The sequence below is a fragment of the Sceloporus occidentalis genome, unplaced genomic scaffold (assembly GCF_023333645.1).
Source record: "Sceloporus occidentalis isolate IW3139 unplaced genomic scaffold, rSceOcc1.0.p SCAF_1, whole genome shotgun sequence".
NCBI lineage: Eukaryota > Metazoa > Chordata > Lepidosauria > Squamata > Phrynosomatidae > Sceloporus > Sceloporus occidentalis.
The window spans coordinates 994,095-1,019,189 of record NW_028316981.1 but is presented as its reverse complement, the minus strand read 5'-3'; the positions used below and the strand labels follow the sequence as shown (position 1 = coordinate 1,019,189).

Here is a 25,095-nt window from a genome sequence, read left to right as displayed (position 1 = left end):
ACCGGAAGTCATCTCATATGCGCTTTGGCGCTCTAGGAATATGACCTCATCTTGCTAACTTTTTGAGGAAGGTGTCTGTCCCGTTGCCGCTCTAGGGCTCGAATAACCTGCCTCTCGCTGATCCTGACCGGAAAATGCCCCTCCCTTCGACGCTCTAGGAATTTTAGTCGTCGTCTCGCTAACCCTTAACTAAGTTGAGGCTTTCTCTTGCCGCTCTAGGAATGTTAGTGTTCTTCTCGCTTACCCTCCTTCGCCGCTCTAGGAATCTGAGCGCTCTTCTCGCTCTTCGTTAGACGGCTGTCCGGGATACGCCTCTCCTCCTGGCCGCTCTAGGAACGTGAGCGCGCGTCTCGCTGTCCCTTGGAGGACTGAAGGGAAGCTGCCCTCCGCTCCCTGGCAGCCTTTCTTCTTCTTCCTCGGGTGAAATCCTTTGAGGGGAATCTCTGGCGTCGCAGCCTTCCTTCGAAGCGGGCCTTGCTTTTTAACGACCCCTAAGCGCCTCTCTCCCGACTGAGCTCCGTTTCGTCCGCGCTGCGCCCTCGCTTCTGAGAGGTATGCCTCTGTGTGTATGGATGCGTGTGTGTCCCTGCACACAAACTCACGACACGCGTCTTGGTGTGAGGTATATTCTGAAGTAACCCCCCCCAGGGCCCCCCCAAAGACAGCAGATCTCTCCCAGGAGACGGTCTTCTGCGCTACTCTGAGGTAATGCTATGAGGGAGCCCCGTCTGTCTCCTGACGCCCCTTTGAGGAGGAGAGTGTGCCTCTTGTGTCAGTTGTAGCTGTGTGAGAATACCTCTCTTGTTCTGAGGTAATTTCATGGCAAGACATCCTGAGGCATTTCTTTCCAGGGAGCCCCCATTTCCCACATCTGCTTCGGAGGCAGAGCGTCTGTCTCTGTTGCCTCTGTCATCAATGTCTGGGTCATACATATCCAGAGGCAACCTTTCCCAGGTCATCCCTCCCTCCCAGATCCGCTCAAGAGGAAACGTGTGTATCTTTATGTTATATGTAGATGTACGTGTCATATCTATTATGAGTTCATTGTATCAGGAGATAGCTTCTGAAGTAATATTTTCCAGGTGAACCCGGAGGCAGAGCGTCTGTCTCTCTTGCATCTGTCATCAATGTCTGGGTCATACATATCCAGAGGCAACCTTTCCCAGGTCATCCCTCCCTCCCTCCCTCCCTCCCTCCCTCCCAGATCCTCTCAAGAGGAAACGTGTGTATCTTTATGTTATGTGTAGATGTACGTGTCATATCTATTATGAGTTCATTGTATCAGGAGATAGCTTCTGAAGTAATATTTTCCAGGTGAACCCGGAGGCAGAGCGTCTGTCTCTCTTGCATCTGTCATCAATGTCTGGGTCATACATATCCAGAGGCAACCTTTCCCAGGTCATCCCTCCCTCCCTCCCTCCCTCCCTCCCTCCCAGATCCTCTCAAGAGGAAACGTGTGTATCTTTATGTTATATGTAGATGTACGTGTCATATCTATTATGAGTTCATTGTATCAGGAGATAGCTTCTGAAGTAATATTTTCCAGGTGAACCCGGAGGCAGAGCGTGTGTCTCTATGGAGCCGCTGCATAATCTCTCTTATCAGGAGGTGATTTTCCCCCAAGTAACCCCCTCCCTACTCCAGACCGACATCAGAGGCAGCATATCTATGTTATATCTCTATGAAGGGTTTGTGTGATACACATTCTGAGGTCAGTTATGAGTGATCTCCCACTGGACCACATCCACTTGAGAAGCAGGGTCTGTATCTTACATGTACATGGCATCTATGCGTAATATATATTACCAGGTAATTTCTATGGGGCAATATATTGGGAAGCAGAAGGCCTTCATGGGCGGCATCCAGAGTTTTGTCTGGGTTTTCCAGGCTGTGTGGCCATGGTCAGAAAACGTCAAGAATCAGCTCTTCTAGAGCATGGCCACACAGCCTGGAAAACCCAGACAAGACGATTGGGAAGGCATTTCCCCAGCTCCATGCCCCTCTCCCACATCCCCTTGAGAGCTGGGTCTGCATAATATCTGCATGAAGTGTGTCTGGATGATACATGCTCAGGCAATATATTCTCAAGTATGTCTTTTCCAGTTTCATCCTGCCCCCGCCTCGCCTCTCCCTCCCACACAGAGCCACTTAAGAGGCAGGGTGCCTGTCTTGTATCTGCATGAAAGGTATGTGTAATATATACAGTGGATCCCCCAGCATCAGGGGAAATCGGCATATGCTCACACCTCATAGGAAACAAGGGGGATCTGGAATGCATGGCACATGGCGGCGCATGCCATAGCTTTTATTGTTACATGGCTTCTGTGTAAGGTGGAAGCCGCGTATAGTGTGCCCGCGTATGGCATGGGTGCGCTGTATTATGAGGTAATTTTATGAAATAATAATAATAATAATAGGATTATTTACATGCTGCCCAATCACTGGGAACAGAAGGGATAATAGATGGTTCCCTGCCCTTAGGCTTACAATCTAAAAAGACACGACACAAAAGGAGAAGGGAATGTTGGTGGGGAGAGGGGATCAGGTCCAGCATTCTTCTTTCCTCTGAGGCCTGGGCCACGGCAGATGGACCGGAGGGAGGGCTCTTCTTCTTAATCCAGGCCGGGCCTGATGGCGTTGGGCCTGTCCTTTCACTCCCTCTAAGGCCAGAAGATGACAGTTGGAAGGAGGGAGGGGAGGGTAATCTATTCAGAGGTAATTTTCCCCAGGTAATGCTTTCTACCTCACATCTACTTGAGAGGTAGTCATGTCCAGTTTTTTAAATTAAATTCCTTTTCCAGAGAGGGAGGGGGAGTTTCCTTTGGAGCTCCTTTTGGGGAGGAGGAGGAGGAGGAGGAGGAGGAGGAGGAGGAGCAGCCTTGTGGGTGGAGGAGGCAGCAGAGAAATAGCAATTGCAAGTACATTTCTATGCCACTTTTCAGTGAACTAGCACTCCTTAAGCGGTTTACAGTCTGTAAGCCATTTGCTCCCAACAAGCTGCATACCCATTTTACTGACCTATGAAAGGAAGGCTGAGTCAACCTTGGAGCCCTCCTCTAAGATTGAGCTCACAACATTGTGGCTGCAGGATTGGCATTTAACCACTGCGCCACCAGGCTTCCTTAGAAAGAGGCAAAGGGGAGAATGTGCTTTTTCAGGGGGAGAAAGAGGAGGTGGGGAAGAGACCATGTTTGGTGCCATGTTGGAATGTATGGGCAGGGGTCCTGATTCATTGCACCCAAAAGAAAGGAAGATCTCTCCTTGCCCCAGGAAGCAATTCAGACCCTCTCCCAGTTTACAAGGTCTTGCAAAAATTGTAAAACGGCCTTGTTCATACTCCACAATGATCTTGTCTCCAAATCTGGGAGCTCTCACAATCTCCAAAGAGGCCACAGTAGGGGTGCAGAGGGGAGACTCCTGCAACGGAGGCGCAGTGAGGCAGTGCAGCCTAGTGGGAAGAGCTGTCTTGCTATTTGTAGGCTGGGGAGGGGGCTGAGAGGAGGAGGAGGAGGAGGGGAGTTCAAATTGTTATCTGCTCCAGTCCTTTCTATCCGTGTCTGCTGCCTGCTATCGTCATCTGCTCTAATCCCTTCTATCCATATTCCTAGATCTTCAGTGAATTGCATTCTCTTGATTTTTCACAGCTTTTGGTGCAAGAGACAAAAATTAACCCGTATTATTATTACCTTTATGCTGTTGTTGTTAACATCCCATTACTATTAATATTTCACCTTTCTCCCAGAAGAGGGACTTAAGATGTCATACAAATTGAAACAAAGCAACGAATGCCCTCTAGAAAATAAAGGAAAGAGACCTTGAAAGGCTGAATTGAGGAAATCCAAACGTGTGGAGAGGGCAGTAGTTTCCCCATCATCCCCTGAAGGCTGAGCAAGGATGCCAGTTCTCAACATCACATAAACATGGGTCCTCCTTTCTCTGTTCTCCAGAGAGTCAGGAGACATAGAGGTGGCCTCATTTTCCTCTCTTTTCTCCAGGTACCAAAATGGCATTGGAGCCGAGCTCAGGATCCTCTTGGCTTCAGGATGGAGGAAAAGGAACTGCCATGAAGCCTCCAGCTTCCTTTAGTTTGGGTGTAAGAAGATCTCAAGGGAACCAGGTAAGAAAGCGGAAAGTTCTCCTTTTTCTCTCATTGTGACTCATGGTGATACTATTAGTGAGGGAACTGACTACATTTTGGGTGGTCCCACCACAAGGTCTCAGGAGTAGTTTCTTATTGCCTTGTAGGAATCCTGGTAAACAACAAGTTGAACAACAGTGTGATGTGGCAGCTAAAAAGCCAATGCAATTCTAGGCTTCATCAATAGAAGGATAGTGTGTAGATAGAGAGAAGTGCCACTCTATTCTGCTTTGGTTAGGCCTCGCCTGGAAGAGTCCTTGTCCATTTCTGGCCAATACAGTTCAGTAAGGATGTTGACAAGCTGGAGCATATCCTGAGTAGGTTAACCAAAATGGTGGAAGGTCTGGAAACCACCAAACCCATTGCAGAGTGACTTAGGGAGTAGGTGTGTTTAGCCTGGAGGAGAGAAGATTAAGAGGGGACAAGATAGAGTAATATTTAAATACCTAAAGTGATGGCATGTAGAAGGTTATTTTTTTTGCAGTTCCAGAGAATAGAACATGAACCAATGGATTCAAACTGCAAGGAATGAGATTCCACCTGAACATTAGGAAGGAACAGATTGCCTTGGAGTGGCGGACTCTCCTCCTTTGAGGGTTTTTACAGAGGTTGGATGGACATCTTTTTAGGAGGGCTGCAGTTGTGTACTCATGGGGTTGGAATAACAGCAACAACAATAAAAGCTGAGTCTCCCTTATCCAAAATGCTTGAGTCCAGAAGTGTTTGGGATCTGGGGCGTTTTTTGGATTTTGGAATATTATAACCTTGGAGATAGGGCCCAAGTCTAAGCATGAAATTGATTGATGTGTTGTATAACCTTATGCCCATAGCCTGAAAGGTAATTTTATATACAGTATTTTGAATAACTGCATGAAATAGAATTTGTGTATATTGAACCATCAGAAAGCAATGGTGACACTATCTTAATCACCCACATAGGCAATTTTGGAGTATTTCAGAGTATTCAACTTGTAAAAATAAGGATGCTGATGATTGATTATAGGTTGAGTCTCCCTTATTATTATTAGTAGTAGTAGTAGTCGTATTGATGGACCTTATGGGTCCTTCCAACTGTAAGATTTTGTGATTCCATAACCTATTGAAGCAGTGGAGCATGACTGTTTCTGTGTGGAGAGAATCCTATCTGGAAGACATTGTGGTTTTCTCTTTTCCAGGACTGGGTCTCCTTTGAGGAGGTGGCTGTGTATTTCACCAAGGGGGAGTGGGACCTCCTGGATCCAGGCCAGAGGTCTCTCTACAAAGAAGTCATGCTGGAGAATTACAGCAATGTGGCCTTTCCAGGTAAGGATTGGGTCCATGTGCCATGGACGCTGCGCCACCAAATTGCATCACCAAAAGGCAAAATTCCATTTTGAGGGGAGATTTTTGCAGGGTTCATCACCCGGAACAGATAGGAGCATAAGGCTTTAATTTTTGCTACACTGAAGAGGAACACTGTTTTTGAGAACTCACAAACCAATGGAGGAATGATTTGTAGATGGAAATAAATCACAAATTGATTGTGGATTCCAGCATGGGAGGGGGGTTGGGTTAGATGGCCCTTATGGTTCCTTCCAGCCCTGTGAGTGTATGATTCTGTTATGGAAATAACCTTGTATACATTCAGCTCTCCATATTTGTGACGTTGATTTTTGCGGATTTGATTATTCATGGATTTGATTAATATGTTCTCTCTAGGAATCTCTAGGTCCTCCAGCATAACTCTGTGGTCAACCTCCACAAAAGAAATACTGAAGGACCTAGAGATTCCTAGAGAGAACAGTCACCTAGGCATTTGTAGGTCATAGAATCATAGAGTTGGAAGAGACCCCAAGGGCCATCCAGTCCGACCACCTTCTGCCATGCAGGAACTCTCAATCAAAGCATCCCCAAGAGATGTCCATCCAGCCTCTGTTTAAAGACCTCCAAGGAGGGAGACTCCACCACACTCTTCTGTGGTCAGCTTCTGGCAGATGTTGATCATAGAGTTATCCTGAGGGACATGGAGATTCCTAGAGCAGTGTGCTCTCCGGTTAAAAAAAAGTGTTTTTGTGTCTGTGTGTGTTTTTTTTCCACTTTCCTGGGGGTCCTGTGCCCCTAACCCAAGCAAATGTGGAGGATCCATTTTATTTCTCTGCTCTTGGGAGAAAATTTTGGGTAGGGAGGCAAATCAGGGAACGGATGTGGAATGCTTGAATATACGGAGTATTAACTAAACCCTTTCTGTTTCTTTGGTAGACTATCCGAAGCCGGACCTGATTTCTTGGCTGGAACGAGGAGAAGAACCCTTTGACCAGGGCTTTGTACAAAGGGAGAGATCTGCAGGTACCTGTAAACATGTCTGGTGGGGATGGTTCTGCTCAGGGGCAGTGGGGTGGCTCTGAAGACAGTCCAACGCACAAGTGAAGTGTGAATTATTCCAATGGATCAGACATACTTGGTGGGTTCTGGCCCAAGACAGAGTTTTGGGAGAAGGATGACATATAAATACAGGACGAACAGTACTGTGGAACAGACATTCTTGGCCGAGGGGAAAGAGGCCTCACCTGGAATGCTGTGTCCAGTTCTGGGCACCACACTTCAAAAAGGATATTGAGAAGCTGCAGCATATCCAGAGGAGGGCAACAAACTGGTGAAGGGTCTGGAAACCATGCCCTATGAGGAGCCACTTAGGCTGCTGGGTATATTTATCTTGGAGAAGAGAAGGGTCAGAGGTGACATGATAGCCATGTTAAAAGATTTGAAGGGATGAGAATGAAGAAAGAGAAATCTTGTTTTCTGCTGCTCCCAAGACTAGGATATGGAGCAACAGATTCAGACAACAGGAAAAGAGATTCTAACTCAATATTAGGAGGAACTTCCTGACAGTAAGGGCTGTTTGACAGTGGAACACACTCCTTCCTTGGAGGGTAGTGAAGTCCCTTTTTTGGAGATCTTTAACCAGAGGCTGGATGTCCCAATGTCAGGAGTGCTTTGATTATATCTATCTGCATGGCAGTAGGGGTTTCACCTGATGAACCTTTGTATCTCTTCCAACTCTGTGATTTTGTGACATCTCTGCCTAGAGCAGATGATGGGTGTGGAGACTGAACAAAATGGAACAGATATTCTTGGTTGGAGAGACAGAGGAGAATCACTATCGGGACACTACATTCCTATTGAAATACTGTAGAACTCTATTGGCTTTTTTGGCCATTACATCACACTGTTGACTTATGTTTTGCTTGTGCTTTACTAAGACTCTTAGATAGTTCTACATATACAACTTTCAAGCCAGGTATCACACATTTTGAGCCAGTGTAGAGTAGTGGCTTGGGTGTTTGGTTAGGAATCTGGAGTTGTTGTTGCGTGCCTTCAAGTTGTTTACAACTTATGGCAACCCTAAACCTGTCATTGGGTTTTCTTGGCAAGATTTATTGAGAGGAGGTTGGGTTTTTTTGTTTTGTTTTGTTTTGTTTTTTGTTTTTGGCATTGCCTTCCTCTGAGGTTGAGAGCATGTGACATGACCAAGCAGATTGTTGTTTGTCGCTTTCAGGGTTCAGATCTCCGCTCTGCCATGGGAACCTTTTGGGTGACCTTGGGCCAGTCATACTCTCTCAGCTTCAGAGGATGGCAATAAAAGAAAATCCCCTCTGAATAAATCTTGCTGAGGAAACTCCGGTGGTGTTGCTGGAGACCATGCCCTATGAGGAACGACTTAGGGAGCTGGGGATGTTTAGCCTGGAGAAAAGAAGGTTAAGAGGTGATATGATAGCCCTGTTTAAATATTTGAAAGGATGTCATATTGAGGAGGGAGCAAGCTTGTTTTCTGCTGCTCCAGAGAACAGGACCCGGAACAATGGATGCAAGCTACAGGAAAAGAGATTCCACCTGAACATTAGGAGGAACTTCCTGACAGTAAGGGCTGTTCGGCAGTGGAATGCACTTCCTCGGAAGGTGATAGAGTCTCCTTCCTTGGAGGTCTTTAAACAGAGGCTGGATGGCCATCTGTCAGGGATGCTTTGATTTGGATTTCCTGCATGGCAGGGGGTTGGACTGGATGGCCCTAGTGGTCTCTTCCAACTCTAAGATTCTATGATTCTATAAAAAAAGCTTCCAGCTGGACAGAAATCAAGAAGAAAGGACGGGAGGCTGGTTAAGCCTAAAAGAAGTTAGTAAAAAGGAGCTTCTTTGTCAGAGGGTTTGTTAAATAATAGCATACACTTTCATGGGCTGCAGTCCATTATCTCTTTACATAACAATATTAAAACAGATAAGTCGTAAACAGAATAAAATACAGATGCAGGTTGTCCTGGACTTGAACAGCTTCCCTGGAGGTGGAAAGGAAAAAACATTTGGAGGTCATCAGCCTACCGGTGGTGTTTCGGCCCAGAACCTCAACTAGCATTTCTAGCACAAGTTAAATAACTAGAGGACAAAACAGGACTCCCCCAGCATCGCCACCACCCTCTGAGTGTGCCTATTCAAGAAGGACCAGAACTCCCAGGTCCCTCTTGGAGATGGGGCAGAGAAGGGTACCATAGTAATAATAATAGTAGTAGTAGTAGTAGTAGTAGTAATAATATAACCATAACCTTTTAACCATCCATCAAGAAGCCAAGCCCTTCCTCCAGTCCATCTGCCTTGGTCCAGGCCTCGGAGGTGGAAAAGATCTGCTGGACCTGATCCTATTCCCCACCACCACTCCCTTCTCCTTTTTTGATGGAAAAACTGCCTGAAGGAAGAGGCCCCTCCCTCCTCAACTGTCATCTCGGCCTCAGAGGGAGCCATCAGGCAGACCCAGCAACATCAGGGACTGCCTGAAGGAAGAGGCCCCTCCCTCCTCAACTGTCATCTCGGCCTCAGAGGGAGCCATCAGGCAGACCCAGCAACATCAGGGACTGCCTGAAGGAAGAGGCCCCTCCCTCCTCAACTGTCATCTCGGCCTCAGAGGGAGCCATCAGGCAGACCAGCAACATCTTGGACTGCCTGAAGGAAGAGGCCCCTCCCTCCTCAACTGTCATCTCGGCCTCAGAGGGAGCCATCAGGCAGACCCAGCAACATCTTGGACTGCCTGAAGGAAGAGGCCCCTCCCTCCTCAACTGTCATCTCGGCCTCAGAGGGAGCCATCAGGCAGACCAGCAACATCTTGGACTGCCTGAAGGAAGAGGCCCCTCCCTCCTCAACTGTCATCTCGGCCTCAGAGGGAGCCATCAGGCAGACCCAGCAACATCTTGGACTGCCTGAAGGAAGAGGCCCCTCCCTCCTCAACTGTCATCTCGGCCTCAGAGGGAGCCATCAGGCAGACCCAGCAACATCTTGGACTGCCTGAAGGATGAGACTTCTCCCTCCTTTAACTGTATTTTTATTGTATTAACGATTTTACTGTACACCGCTATGATCATCGCGGAATAGCGGTCTATAAATAAAACATATTATTATTATTATTATTATTATTATTATTATTATTATTATTTTGTTATGTTTTTTAGATTGTAAGCCTCAGGGCAGGGAACCGTCTGACAAAAAAAATTATGTACAGCTCTGTGTAAATTTACAGCGCTTTATAAATAAAGGTTAATAATAATAATATAGTTTATTTATACCTCCCGCCTCTCCTACGGATCGAAGTGGGATTACAACATTAAAAGACACTTAGTACAATTTACAATCAGTACAACAATAAAATACTAACACTGAATTTACCAAGAATTCCTATTAGTTCTCTAAAAATTACAATTTGTCCATTAGCCAACAATCAGAGTCAAGGAAGAGCAGTCGTCATAACCTTTTTATATGGAATTCAATGGATAAGCCTGCCAGAAGAGATCCGTTTTGAGTGCCGCCTTAAAGGCCTCTAAGGTAGTCATGAGACGGATCTCTTCTGGTAGGTCATTCCATAATCTTGGGGCTACGGCAGTGAATGCCGTATGTGAAGTTGTCATTAACCTGGTCTTATAATATTCTAGTAAGAACTTCCCAGATGTTCTAAGAGTGCGGGGCGGATTATGTAGGGAGAAGCGCTCCCGCAAGGAACTTGGGCCCAAGCCATGTAGGGCTTTAAAGGTAATAACCAACACCTTGTATTGCAGCCAGTGAAGAGATTTCAGTATTGGTGTTATATGGTCAATTCTAGATGTTCCGGTGACCAATCTTGCTGCTGCATTTTGAACCAATTGAAGCTTCCAAATTTGATACAAGGGTAGCCCCAAGTAGAGCACATTGCAGAAATCTAACCGAGAGATTACCAGTCCAAGTACTACTGCTTCAAGGTCCTTTCAGTCCAGGTAGGGACACAGTTGGCGTATCAACCGAAGCTGATACCAAGCACTCTTGGCCATCGCATCTATTTGGGATGTCAATTGTAAGGACGGTTCCAGGAGTACTCCCAAACTGTAAACCTCGTTCTTTAGGGGAAGTGTCACCCCATCCAGGACTGGGTGCCAAAACTCCATCCCTGGACTTGGGGTACCTATTTCGAGTACACTGGTGCCTCGGGATACGAAATGATCGGGTTACGAAATTTCCGGGATATGAAAAAGTTGGATTGGCAAAAACTGTTTCGGGTTACGAAATATTTTTCGGGTTACGAAATACATTTCGGCGCGAAATTCAAATGCTGCAAAGTGCAGCTATAGGCTAACGGAAAAGTGCTAACGGAAAGCTTAGCTAAGGGGGCTGGGTTAGGGGTTAGCTTTGGTGCGAATTTTGAATTTCGTTAGCAGTAGTGATTGGCTTGAGAAATCAAGCTGATCATCTGGATTGGCTAACGAAATTGGGGGGGGTGGCCTGGCTTCAGAAACAAAAGCCGGCTTCCATTGATCTGCGCCCCTTGTCTGGCCTTGTGGACTGGAGAGGAAGAGTTGCTTCTGAACTCTAACTCTTTGTTCCAGTGGAGGTTTGGACTTTTTCTGGCTTTCTGCCTTTGGACTTGTTCTGGCTTTGTACTGTACGTGTACAGTGCCAGGTGTACACTTCGGATCAAGACCTGCCATCAGGAATTTCTCTACAGGTAGGTGGATGGATTTCTACCTTCTTCTTGTGGGGTGAGACAGTGTGACCATGCTTTTGCTGTGGGGTGGTGGGGTGCTTTGCTCATGTTTTCAAAGTGTGGGGTGTGAGTTTTGCATGTTTGGCCTTGATTTGATGCGGGCCAGAGAGTGTGACCATGGGGTTGCATTTTCAGATTTGGGGGTTTTGGCCTTTGGGTTTGGGTTCTGGGGTGGTTTGGTCATGGCTGTGATGATTTCAAAGTGTGGGCATCGATTTTTGCAAGTTTGGCCTTGATTTGATGTGGGCCAGAGAGTGTGACCATGGGGTTGCATTTTTAGATTTGGGGTTTCTGGCCTTTGAGTTTGGGTTCTGGGGTGGTTTGGTCATGGCTGTGATGATTTGAGAGTGTGGGATGTGAGTTTTGCATGTTTGGCCTTGATTTGATGTGGGCCAGAGAGTGTGACCATGGGGTTGCATTTTCAGATTTGGGGGTTTTGGCCTTTGGGTTTGGGTTCTGGGGTGGTTTGGTCATGGCTGTGATGATTTGAGAGTGTGGGATGTGAGTTTTGCATGTTTGGCCTTGATTTGATGCGGGCCAGAGAGTGTGACTTTGGGGTTGCATTTTCAGATTTGGGGGTTTTGGCCTTTGGGTTTGGGTTCTGGGGTGCTTTGGTCATGGCTGTGATGTTTTCAAAGTGTGGGGTGAGAGTTTTGCATGTTTGGCCTTGATTTGATGTGGGCCACAGAGTGTGACCTTGGGGGTGGGGGTGGTTTCCAATTGTGGCTTTTGCTCAGTGCCTGTGCCTTTTGTCCTTTTTAGGCACTTTTCCCAAGAAAGCCACAGATAAAAGCGGCGGTGACAAAAAGAAGAGGGCTCCCTTGTCCTTGGAGGACAAGAAGGAAATCATCGCCAAGCATGAGAGGGGCGTGCGCTTGGTGGACATTGCCAAGGAGTATGGAAGAAACCCTTCGACAATTGGCACTGTCCTCAAGCAGAAGGAGGCCATCAGAGCCGTTGTGGCTCCTGCGAAAGGCGTGACTACGATTGCCAAGCAGAGGACACCAAAGCACGAGGAGATGGAGCGCCTGCTGCTCCTCTGGATTAAAGAAAAGGAGCGAGCCGGGGACACTGTGACCACCTCGGTCATCTGTGAGAAGGCCACCACCATTTTTGAAGACCTGGCCAGCAAGGAGGCAGGCGAAGGAACTTCTTCCCAGGAGGAGCCAGCCACCCCGGAATTCAAAGCCTCACGTGGCTGGTTTGAAAGGTTCAAAAGGAGGACCGGGATCCACTCTGTCGTCCGTCACGGCGAGGCGTCCAGCGCAGACCACCAGGCCGCCGAAGCATTTGTCATCGAGTTCAAGGCCATGATGGAGGAGGAAGGCTACGTCCCGCAGCAAGTGTTCAATTGCGACGAGACGGGCCTCTTCTGGAAGAAGATGCCTCGCCGCACCTACATCACCCAGGAGGAGAGGAGATTGCCAGGCCACAAGCCTATGAAGGACCGCTTCACACTTGCGTTGTGTGCGAATGCCAGCGGGGACTGTAAGATCAAGCCCCTGTTGGTGTACCACTCGGAAAATCCAAGGGCCTTCAAGACACACAACATTCAAAAGGACAGGTTGCCAGTGATGTGGCATTCCAATGGCCGCGCATGGGTCACACGCCTCCTTTTCGTGGAGTGGATCAACAGTGTCTTCGCCCCGACTGTGAAGCGGTACCTGGAGGAAGAGGATTTGCCCTTGAAGTGCCTCCTCCTCTTGGACAATGCTCCTGCGCACCCGCATGGCCTGGAAAAGGACATCCTTGCTGAGTTCTCCTTCATCAAGGTCCAGTTTCTGCCGCCCAACACGACCTCCCTCTTGCAACCCATGGACCAGCAGGTCATTGCCAACTTCAAAAAGATCTACACCAAGCACCTCTTCAAGCGGTGTTTTGATGTAACGGAGAGCACACAGCTGACCCTGCGAGAGTTCTGGAAGCAGCATTTTGATATCGTCGTGTGCTTGAAGATGGTGGACTTGGCCTGGCAGGAGATCACCAGGCGCAACCTGATTGCTGCGTGGAGGAAGCTGTGGCCTGATGCTTCTTCCTTGGAAGGGTCACAGACCGAGGGTGCTGAGCCAGGTGAAGAAGAGGTGACTGAGATTGTCTCCATCGCAAGGTCCCTGGGACTTGACGTGGACGACGAGGACGTGGAGGAACTCATTGAGGAGCACAGTGAGGACCTCACAACAGAGGACCTGAAGGCCTTGGCAGCCATGCAACACTCGGCCGTGGATGAGGACGTGCTCCATTTTGACAGGGGCCAGGAGGAGGAGGCGGCGGGGGCATTTTTGCCAACGGCAGAAATTAAAGACATTTTGCGGCAATTCCACAATGTGTCTTCTTATGTTGAGAAGCATCACCCTGAGAAGGTGTTAACCAGCCATGCCATTGCCCATTTTGATAATGTCTGCCTTAGCCATTTTAGGAACCTGCTTAAGGCCCGGCAAAAGCAGACATCCTTGGACCAGTTCTTCACAAAAGAGGGAGAACCGTCATCCAAGAAGGGCAAAGGTGGTGATGACCCTTAAAAAAAACACCAAATTTTAAAAAAAAATGTTGTTAAAATGGTTAACTTTGTTAAAATGGTTAACTTTGTTAAATTGGTTGAATTGGTTGAATTGGTTAAATTGGTTGAATTGGTTAAATTGGTTGAATTGGTTAAATTGGTTTAAATTTGGTTTTTTGGCTGCCACCCCCTCCTCCTCCTCCTCCTCCTGCCTCACTCTGAGATGCCAGGACCAGCAAAGATAAGTCAAAAACTTTTTTTCTTTATCCTTTAGAAACTTTAGAATGGACCTGCAAGTCATTCTTAAGCTCTTTAGTGCCTCAGGCAACTTTGCATTACATTGTATTGTAGGGTACTTAGCTTAATAGGCCTCTATTGTACCTTTGTTTTCACTTGCAGGTTCAGTCTGAGGTCATAAAACGCATTAGTTATTTTCAATGGAAAAAGTGTTTCGGGTTACGAAATTTTCGGGTTACGAAAGGAATGGCGGAACGAATTAATTTCGTAACCCGAGGCACCAGTGTACCTCCATTTTCTCTGGATTCAGTCTGAATTTGTTTTCCGTCATCCAGCCCATTACCGATCCAAGACAGGCATCCAGAGGAGAGATGCCATCCCTAATCACCGCAATAGTCGGGGACATAGAGAAATACATTTGGGTGTCATCAGCGTACTGATGACACCACGCCCCATGTCTCCAGATGATCTCTCCCAGCGGCTTCATGTAAATGTTGAAAAGCAAAGGGGACAGAATGGCGCCCTGAGGGACACTAGATGTCAGCTCTCTCTTGGAAGAGCAGCTGTCCCCCAGCATCACCATCTGGAATCTGCCTGAGAGGAAGGAATGGAACCACTGGAGCAGTGCCCCCAAAACCTAACTCCCTCAGGCGTTCCAGAAGGATACCATGATCAATGGTATCGAATGCCGCTGAGATGTCCAAGAGCACCAGCAGGGTCACACTTCCCCTTCGATGCCCAGATGGAGATCATCGACTAAGGCGACCATGGCGGTCCCGCTCTGAAACCAGTTTGAAATGGGTCTAGATCAGGGGTAGGCAACCTTTTTGAGTCGGGGGCCAGGTTGCTGTCCCTCAGACAACTGGGGGGGCCGAAGCCGGGGGGTGGAGCTTCCACCTTGTGGAGGCGGAGCCACATGCCAGGGTGGAGCTTCCACCCTCCAGGGGCGGAGCCACACACTGGGGGTGGAGCTTCCACCAAAGCATTATCATCATCATCATCACCACTACCACTATCATTGTTACAGCAGACGTTTGTTACATCACTTTGGAAAGTCACACTGTCTCACCTTCATAAATAATAAAAATAATGAAATACAATAAAAAGCAATAATAAAAATAATGAAATAAAAAAACAAAAATAAGTGTTATATATTTTTAAAAATTAATGGAAAAAACCCAAGGCAGACCTGAAACGACTCACCTTTCCACCTCCTCCCCCTCTTTCTCATCCTCCTCCTCCTCCTCTTTGTCACTGAGAGGGCATTTTGCAGAAAGAACACCCAGGGCAAGTAGTAATAATAATAATACTAATAAAGTTGCAAGCAAGGAAATTACTAAAATGCAATTGAAAATAAACTGCAGCAAGCAAGCACACAGTTTCAACCCAGAAAAGCCACAAGTTGGTGAGCGGGCATTTTGCAGAAAGAACACCCAGGGCAAGTAGTAGTAGTAGTAGTAGTAATAATAATAATAATAATAAAGTTGTAAGCAAGGAAATTACTAAAATGCAATTGAAAATAAACTGCAGCAAGCATGCAGACTGTGTCAACTTTTTACTTTTTTCAACTTTTTTCTTCTTCAACTGTTTTTACTTCAGCTAACCCCCTCCCCCAATGAACCTTACCAATCTCTCGCTGTGGCTGTGGCTGCAGCTGCCACTCTGGCTCCCTTTCTCCCTGGCTCTGCACTCCTTCTGCCTCTCCTCCTTTCCCTGCTCTTAGGGAGGAGGAGGAGGAGGGCGGAGGGCAAGGTGGAGCCTGCTGCAGGCCCACTGCAGCCCCTGGAGCCCTGTTGGAGTGCTCCAGGGGCTGCACTGGGCCTCCTAGATGGGCGCCGCCATTTTGTCTTTCAAAATGGCGGCCGAAGTCTCGCGTGACCTTTGCCATCCTGAGGTCACGTGAGACTTCGGCCACCATTTTGAAAAACAAAATGGCGGCCGGAGCGGCGCGAAAACGGGGGAAATCGGCAGCAATCGGAGGCAGGACTGCGCAGGGGCTGGCAGGAAGGCCTTGGCGGGCCGGATCCGGCCCGCGGGCCGCAGGTTGCCGACCCCTGGTCTAGATAATCAGCTTTATCCAAGACAGCTTGGAACTGGAAGGCAACTGCCCTCTCGTTCGCCTTGCCCAAAAATGGTAAAAGAGAGACGTGTCTATAATTGTTTCTCACCAGGGAATCCACGGAGAGTTTTTCAAAAGCGGTCTAATGATTGCTCGCTTTAATTGTGATGGAAATCTTCCCTCCCTGAGGGATGCATTGATTATAGATTGTAGTAATGTTTTTGTTGCATCCCCTCCCTGGGCGGTCAACCATGATGGGCAAGGATCAAGAGGGCACGTCATCCTCCTGACACATCCAAGAATCTTGTCCACTTCATCAGTATTTACAAACTCAAAATGATCCAGTCTAACAAGGTCCACAGAGTCACTGGATATCTCTCTTCCCATCTCTGCTATAATGCTGGCATCCAGATCAGCCCTTATCCGAGAGATTTTATCTGCAAAAATGTTATTAAAAGCATCACAGCAGGCTTTACTTGGTTCAAATAATATGTTTAGGGTGGGAGACGGTTGAGTTAGCTCTTTGACCACCCTAAACAGCTCTGCTGGATGAGACTCAGCGGATGCAGTACGTGCAGCATAGAAGGAATTCTTTGCTGCATCTATGGCCACTCCATAAGACTTCTATAGAATCTCATGGAGTGCCGTTGGATAAACACTGATGTTTCTGCCAGCGGCACTCTGGTCGTTGCGCAGTCGGCTTCCTTTTACGAAGATCTTCAGTGTACCATGGTTTTTTTTATTAGGAGCGGGCTGGAAAGGATGCTCAGGAGTGATGCTGTTTATAGCCCTGGTAAAATCATTATTCCAGGTATCAACCAAGGCATCACTAAAGCTTTCTAATGGATTTTCAAAACATAGAATCATAGAGTTGGAAGAGACCCCAAGGGCCATCCAGTCCAACCCCTGCCATGCAGGGACTCACAATCAAAGCATCCCTGACAGATGGCCACTTTAATTGTTTTTTGTGGGGGTTTTGGGCTATGTGGCCATGTTCCAGAAAAGTTTCTTCCTGACGTTTCGCCAGCATCTGTGGCTGGCATCTTCACTTTAATTCACTGACATGAAACACAAAAAATTATTTAAAGCACTAAAAGAAATTGCACTGGAACATCAGCATGCACATATAACCAAAACAGAGTAACAACTGATTTGATTTTTTTAAAAATACTTAATTTGTAAAAGAACTGTGTGGTACAACATCTTTGTTGTGTGTTTTTTTCTAATTTAGCATTCAAATACATTGCAGACCTTTGTATGCAATAAAGTTTAAAATGGGAAAGAATGGGATATTCCTCCTGCCAATTCTACTGTACCTGTGTATGTCTGCCGACAAAAGGCAAGGTGGCCCCTAGAATCCCATAGTGAGTATGCATGAACAGCAAAACAAAAAAAAGCAGATAAGTCTGCCTCACCAGTAACTAGCAACACACTGTCCCCTTCACACTATGGTCTGTTACAGACTGCCAAAATAAAGCTGCTTCGGGTCTCTTTGGAGGTATGCTGTTTAAATGATGAATGCATCCTAAGAATCTGGAAGCTGCATCAAAGCTGCACTCCAGTGCTTAGGAATGGAGTGTGGCTTTGGCGCGACCTCCGGACTCTTAGGACCCATGCATCATTTAAATAGCATACCTCCAAAGAGACCCGAAGCAGCTTTATTTTGGCAGTCTGTAACAGGCCTCAGACTCCATTGGGCCACTGCCACATATGTGTTACTGCCATCCTAGGCAAAAAGGCAAGATCATTTTAAGCAGCTTTCAGGTGGTTGGTTAACCTTGTAAGTTCCTAGTAGATAAATAAACAAAGTTGTTGTTGTTGTGTGCCTTCAAGTTGTTTCCAACTTATGGTGACCCTGCCAAATCTTTCTTGGCAACATTCGTTCAGAGTAGTTTTGCCATTGCCTTCCCCTGAGGGTGAAGAAAATGTGGTTTGTACAACGTCACCCAGTGGGTCTCATGGCCAAGCTGGGAATCAAACCTTAGTCTCCAGAGTTGTAGTCGAACACTCACACCACTATGTTATGCTGGTTCTTAGATATACAGATAGGTTGAGTCCAAAACAGCATAATAGGTTGTTTCAGAAAAACTGTACACCTTCATAACAGAGCATATTCTGTACATGTCTCTTTCCTTATGAAACTAAAAGGAAAATGATCCACAAACGAATTCCAGGTATTGCTAATAAAATAGTATTTTCTGAAGGAAGCAGAAATTTTGTGTACGAAGAACCAGTGTGGCACAGTTGTTTGACTACAACTCTAGAGACCCTGGCTTCGATTCTTTGCTTAGGCATGAAACCCACTGGGTCACCTTGGGCAAATTATATTCTCTCAGAGGAAGGCAATGGCAAACCACCTCTGAATAAATCTTGCCAAGCAAACCCCCTGATAGATTTGCCTTAAGATTGCCATAAATCAGAAATGACTTGAAGGCACATAACAGACACACACACACACTGAGATGAACCTCACCCAAGAAGCAGCTAATTCTGCTTAACTCCCAATAAGATTTTCTGCTTCCTGTGTTCAACTACTAATAAGATTTTCTTTTTGTTTTCTGTCAAGCAGGTAATGAGCAAGACGACAGGGAATATAAGGAGGCTGCTGTGATGTCGTCAGAAACAGCCAAGCATGCAGCAGGAAAAGAGAGTTTTGGAAATGAACAGAGAGAACGAAGGGAACAGGGAAACCAACCCCAGAAAGGAAAGAAGAAATCCTCTGCTGCTCAGGGAGCTGAAACCTGTGAAAGCCAGACCCTCCAGGAAAATCACAGTGAAGTGTGTCCTGCCTGTGGGAAAATCTTCAGATTTAAATCACAGTTCATTATACACTGGAGAATCCACTCAGGGGAGAAGCCGTATCAGTGTAAAACATGTGGCAAGAGTTTCAGTCAGCTTTCGTATCTACATTCACATCAAAAACTCCACACAGGGGAGAAACCATATAAATGCCTGGAATGTGGAAAGGGCTTCATTAAAAGCTCTGCCCTTACAATCCATGAAAGAATCCACACAGGGGAGAAACCGTATCAGTGCATGGAATGTGGAAAGCGCTTCACTGCCAACTCTGCTCTTATGGTACATCAAAGAAAACACACCGGAGAGAAACCGTACCAGTGCACGGTATGTGGAAAAAGCTTCAGTGATAGCGGAGCATGTAGCAATCATCATAAAATCCATACAGGAGAAAAACCATTTAAATGCCTAGTTTGCGGAAAGAGCTTCCGTAGGAATGATGCTCTTAATGCACATCAGAGGAAACACACCGGGGAGAAACCGTATCAGTGTACAGAATGTGGAAAGAGCTTCCGGGATACCAGTGCATTGAAGATCCATCAAAGAACCCACACAGGAGAGAGCCCTTATTTCACCGGGGAAAAACCATATCAGTGCATGGAATGTGGAAAGGGCTTCAATAATGGCAGTGCATTGACTGTTCATCAAAGAATCCACACCGGGGAGAAACCTTATAAATGTTCAGAATGTGGAAAGAGCTTTAGTCGGAGTGAACATCTGAAATCACATAAAAAAACTCACACGGGGGAGAAACCACATAAATGTACGGTATGTGGAAAAGGCTTCGGTGATAGTGGATCATGTATTAAACACCAAAGAACTCACACGGGGGAGAAACCGTATAAATGTATGGAATGTGGGAAGAGCTTTACTAGTAGTGGATCATGTATTAAACATGAAAGAACACACACTGGGGAGAAACCCTATAAGTGCATGGAATGTGGAAGGAGGTTCACTCAGCGTGAAGGTCTCTATTCACATCAAAGAACCCACACAGGAGAGAAACCATTTAAATGCATGGAATGTGGGAAAAGCTTCAGCCAGAGTGGAAATCTGATTTTACACCAGAGAACCCACACAGGAGAGAAACCGTATCAGTGCATGGAATGTGGAAAGAGCTTCAATAATGGCAGCGCGTTGACTGTGCACCAAAGGACCCACACTGGGGAGAAACCTTATAAATGTATGGAATGTGGGAAGAGCTTCAGTGTTAGTGCATCATGTAGTAGGCATCAAAGAACGCACACAGGGGAGAAACCGTACCAATGTATGGAATGTGGAAAGACGTTTATAGATAGTGGCTCATGCATTAAACACAAAAGAACTCACATAGGGGAGAAACTACAAAATGTTGACTGGTTGCCAAAATCAAGCAGCTCTTCTGCTTCAACACCTTCATTGGCTGCCAGTTTGTTCCCAGTGACAATTCAGAGTGCTGGTCATGAGCTCTAAAGCTTTGGTCCAAACTCTCCAACAAATCATTGCCCGTATCTGTTTCTGCTCGGAACCTGCGAATCTTAGGAGAGGCCAGATAAATGGATGGCATGTAGGTCAAGATTTGTTAGAAAAAGAAGCTTGATTCAAATACAATTTGGCATTTGTTCCTTTATGGGGAAAAGTCCCTCTGCTAACTGGGGATATGATATTATACCTTCAAGCAGGGTGTGTTTTTGTTATGAGTTCTGCTGGATTTCATAAACAGAAAAAGATTGAATTTTTTAAAATGGCAGTGATTTTTAAAAATCCCTCCACATTCACTGGGTTTGGGGCACAGGACCCTGTTAATGTGAAAAAGCCACAAATAACAAAAACACTATGTTTTTACCTAAGAGAACACCTTTCTAGGAACCTCTAGGTCCTCCAGTGCAACTCTGGGTCAACGTCCGACAGACATTGACCATAGAATTATGCTGGAGGGGCTACAAATGTCTAGTGAAGTGTTCTCTCTAGGAATCTCTAGGTCCTTCAGTGCGGCTTTTGGCTAAAGTTGGCCATAGAGTTGCACTGGAGGACCTGGATATTCCTAAAGAGAACATATTAATCAAATCCATGAATAATCAAAGCTGCAAATGTGGAGGGATGAGTTTATTTTACTTCTCAAAGTAAAACATGAGCAATAGGACTTGGTTCTATGATTCCAGATTATGTTCATGATGCTGTGTTAACAGTTAGCAGAATGATTTCCATGGCCACGGTTGCAATAGAAAGTCTGGCTGAGCAATAGTTTCAACAGCAAATACTCTGCAAAGAACTCATCCCTACATCTTAGCAGTTATCAGGGAGGGATGTTTGAACATGATTCATGCTGAGTTTGAGGGAGAAAGAGGATTTTAAAAAAAATAAACATGGCTTCTGTATAGGAGCATAAAATACGAGACGCGATTGCTAGCAGTTTCAGAAATGCCCCCACCCCTTTCTAAATGGGCGCAAGAAGGATGTCTAATGAAGGATGATAAAGGCTGCACTGCAAACTTTTACTCTGTTAAAATATACTTTAAAACTGAGAGCTTATCTATTAACATCTCTCTGGCTGAAAACATACAGAACAAATATATCGGTCAAGGACTGATTTTAAAACATATTTTGTTCTTGATGGTACATAACTTTATATTTTGCTGCTTCGCATTCTTTCATGAAACAATGCTACAACTTGATTGCAAAGGGGTACAAGCTGAGAAAATATAGAGGGAAAATAATAAGGGTACAAGAGAGGAGAAAGAATTATGGATAATGAACATATCCAAGAAGTCTTTCTTATATATTACTCTTCTCTATGGCTTCACCTACACTGCAGAATTAATACAGTTTGATACCACTTTACTGCCATGGCCCAGTACTATGGAATTTTGTAGTTTTTTCAGACATTTAGCCTTCTCTGTCAGAGAACTCTGGCGCTGCAACAAACTACAAATCCAAGGATTCCATAGGATAGAGCCATGACAGTTAAAGTGGTCTCAAACTGCATTAACTCTGCAGTGCAGCAGCAGCCAAAATCATAGACTCATACAGTTGGAAGAGCTCTCAAGGGCCATCCAGGCCAACCCCTGCCATCCAGAAATACATCAAAGCCCTCTTGGCAGCTTTTATTTAACAACCTCCAGAGAAGGAGAGTACCACCCATCATGAACTTTGTTTTCCTTTAGTATTCCTGACTACAGGAACACACCCAGTATTTCCCTATCTTTACTGAAATATAAAAGAAAACTTTACTGGAAAAAGCAGAGACTATTTAAGCAAACAAACCCTGCCAACTCTTTCAGTTTTTCAGTAATACATACTGAATGCCCCTCTTGCTGTGAAGGGAGATAGTTGAGGTGTTTAAGAAGACTTCAGCCTGGCCACATACTAGGGTTGTTTGGGGGTGGAGTTTGTTTGCTTGCCCTGCAACCCTCGTACGTGGTGGCGGTGTAATCATGGCGATCTGCTGTCCATATGGGGGCTGCCATGATGACATCACGCACGCGCTGCGTCCAAGCTTATGGTGGCCGGGCTCCAGTGCGGGAAAGAGCTCCGAAACGGAGCTCCTTTTGGCTGTGTGCATCATTCCTGCAGCAACCAAACAGCTGCGGGAACAATGCCAGGGAGAAAGGGGCCAGGGGACTCTTTTCTCCCATGGCTCTGGCTCCTGGGGTGGCCAGGGGCGTGAAGCCCCAAGGACACCCCTTTTCTGCGCCACAGAGAAGTGGCATTTTGCCGCTTCTCCGTGGTCCAGAAAAACTCCAGATTGGGGCCACAGGGCTGCTGGTGAGGCTGCCTTGCCCCCAATCCAGAGTGAAAAGGAGCGGCTACAGGCCACCCCAAAGGGGCGGTGTGTACCACACCTAAAAGTTGTAAAGTACTTGGGGCAGATGGGCTATTGGCAGGTTAAATGCTTCAAGGGAGAGCTCTTATTTCCTCTATAGCAAACTTTGAATTCATATTGAGGATGGAGGGAGCTTGTTTTCTGATGCTCCAGAGAACAGGATCCAGAGCAATGGATGCAAACTACAGGAAAAGAGATTTCAGCTCAACGTTAAAGTAAGAGCTCCCTGACTGTAAGAGCTGTTTGATGGTGGAACTCATTCCCTCAATGGAGAGTGGTGAAGTCTCCTCCTTTGGAGGTTTTTAAAGAGACTGGATGGCCTTCTGTCGGAGGTGCCTTTGATTGTGAGTTCCTGCATGGCAGGGAGTTGGATGTGGCCCTTGTGGTCTCTTCTGAATCTATGATACTATGAACTTTCATGGAGGGAAGGTGCCTAAAACTTGCAAGAGCTTACCATAATCCCATAAGGGGCTCAGAATTTGCCTATGACAATTGTTATTGTTAACTGCCCTTGAATCAACCTCGACTGATGTCAAGACTGTGAATGACATCTCCATCGGGCCTGTGGTCTTCCTTTCTTTCCACTTCCCTTTACCATGTCTAGTCTTTTCTAGTGAGTTGTGTGTGTCTTCTCATGATGTCTTTGAAGTACGACAGCCTCAGTTTCATCAACTTTGCTTCTGGGGAGTGTCCAGGTTTGTTCTGCTGTAGGGCCCATTTGTTTGTCCTCTTGGCTGTCCACAGTGTGCTCACTGGTCTTGTCCAGCACCACATCGCAGGTGGATTTATTTTCCTTCTGTCGGCTTTCTTCACTGTCCAGCGCTTGCATCCATACATGTTAATGGAGAATACAGTGGACTGGATGATTCCAGTTGATTCTAACTTTCATGCCCAGTGGTTTTTCTTTACTTTTTAGGATCTTACAGTAACAGCATGTACATTTTTGTACGGCTTATCCGTGAACTCAGCACTCTCTAAGTGGTTTACAGTCTTTAAGACAGTTGCCCACAACAAACTGGGGGACTCATTTCACTGACCTACAAAAGGATGGAAGGCTGAGTCAACCTGGGAGCCCTCTGGGATCGAACTCACAAGATTGTGGCTGCAGGACTGGCATTTAACCAGGTCTCCCTCTTGCCTAGTTCTTTCATGCCAGCCGTTACTTATAGGCCTACTTTGTTATTAAACAATGGCTACAGTCCTCCCTCCATTTTAGCGGTCTTCTGACTTGTGTCCCTTGCTTATGAGCGAAGGTCAAACGGGGAATGAATGGGGAGTGCGCATGGGGTGGTCACGGGATTATGGCAATCTCTTTCAAGCCAATGAAAATAAGCGAAACTCTGTTTTTGTGAGGGCCTCCAGAATGGATTCCCCACAAAAAAGGAGGGGTGACTATAATGACAAATGGAATTAAATTTACATGGTATTATGATCTTAAAGAGATTTTTTATGACATGATGTATCATTGGTATTTGACCAAAATGTATAAATTGGCCAAAATCTATAAAGAGACTTCTAATGTATGTTGGAAATGGGAGCAACAGGTTGAAACTCTTTATCCTGTGTGAAGGACTTTTGGGGAGGTTAAGAAATTTTGGACTCACTTGCATGCGCTGATCCAGAAGATTCTGGGGGTTTACTGTATTTGTAGGGACTGATCAATGATCAGATGGAGAAAAAATGTGGAAGACTACTGCAGCAAGATGATTGTCTGCACAACGTTGGAAGAATATTACAGTAACATTGATAGACTGGTTGTCAAAGGGAATTAACCTGACAGAAGTGGACAAATGATCTCCTTTGATTCGAGAAAAATCTCTGGTGACGCTCTTGAAAGACTGGGAACCTTTGCTTCTCTCTTTGCAGCATAATGAGAATAATGTGTTAACTGTAAATTTTGACTATTGGTAGATCTAGGCTGCATCCACACTGCAGAAATAATCTAGTTTGACACCACTTTAACATGGCTCAATGCTATGGAATCCTGGGAACTGTAGTTAGTTATGGCATGATAACCAGGGCAATTAAAGTGGTGTCAAACTGGATTATTTCTGTAGTGTGGATGCAGCCATAATTTAGAAGAAGTGTATGACTAGTGTCAGATTTGAAGAAATAAAACCTTATATATTAAATTTTAGAGTCATCAATAGGATAGTTGGAGATACAGTAAATGCATATTTTCTCTTTTTATCTGTTTCTTTGCAGTCTGTTGCTTTTTATCATTTTTCTTTTAAGTGGATGTTTTCCCTGCTTTTAATGTACTCTAAATTTATTAATAAAATATTTATTAAAAATCAGTGGTGCAACTTTAGCAATGAGTAAGAATAAAGTTTATGTTAAGATGAATGTTACTTTTGATGTTTAGATGACTTTGGTCTAATTGTGTGTCTGACAATTTCATTGCACATTTTAAGGAAGTAATCTGGTTAATCTGTAGCAGCTTTATTATTATTATTATTATTATTATTATTATTAAAAGTTTCTAGTAGTACCTTGAAGATTGATTCATATTCTATATTTATTTATATTTATAAAA

At 45.6% G+C, this 25,095-nt stretch overlaps 1 protein-coding gene across 2 annotated transcripts in view; it reads left to right on the top strand.

The window, feature by feature from the left end:
• The window catches only part of LOC149320312 (uncharacterized), a 67,446-nt gene extending 42,590 nt beyond the window's left edge, over window positions 1–24,856 (top strand). Inside the window, exons 1-5 of one of the 2 annotated variants that reach the window (XM_089500921.1) lie at window positions 319–552; window positions 3,996–4,117; window positions 5,314–5,440; window positions 6,377–6,463; window positions 18,528–24,856. In XM_089500921.1, the coding sequence (XP_089357047.1) occupies window positions 4,004–4,117; window positions 5,314–5,440; window positions 6,377–6,463; window positions 18,528–20,209 (2,010 nt within the window). In that variant the 5' untranslated portion in view covers window positions 319–552; window positions 3,996–4,003 and the 3' untranslated portion in view covers window positions 20,210–24,856. Of the gene's footprint in view, window positions 1–318; window positions 553–3,995; window positions 4,118–5,313; window positions 5,441–6,376; window positions 6,464–18,527 lie in introns of those variants that run through there. The other variant, XM_089500914.1, reaches the window with a different exon arrangement.
• Window positions 24,857–25,095: the final 239 nt, after the last annotated feature.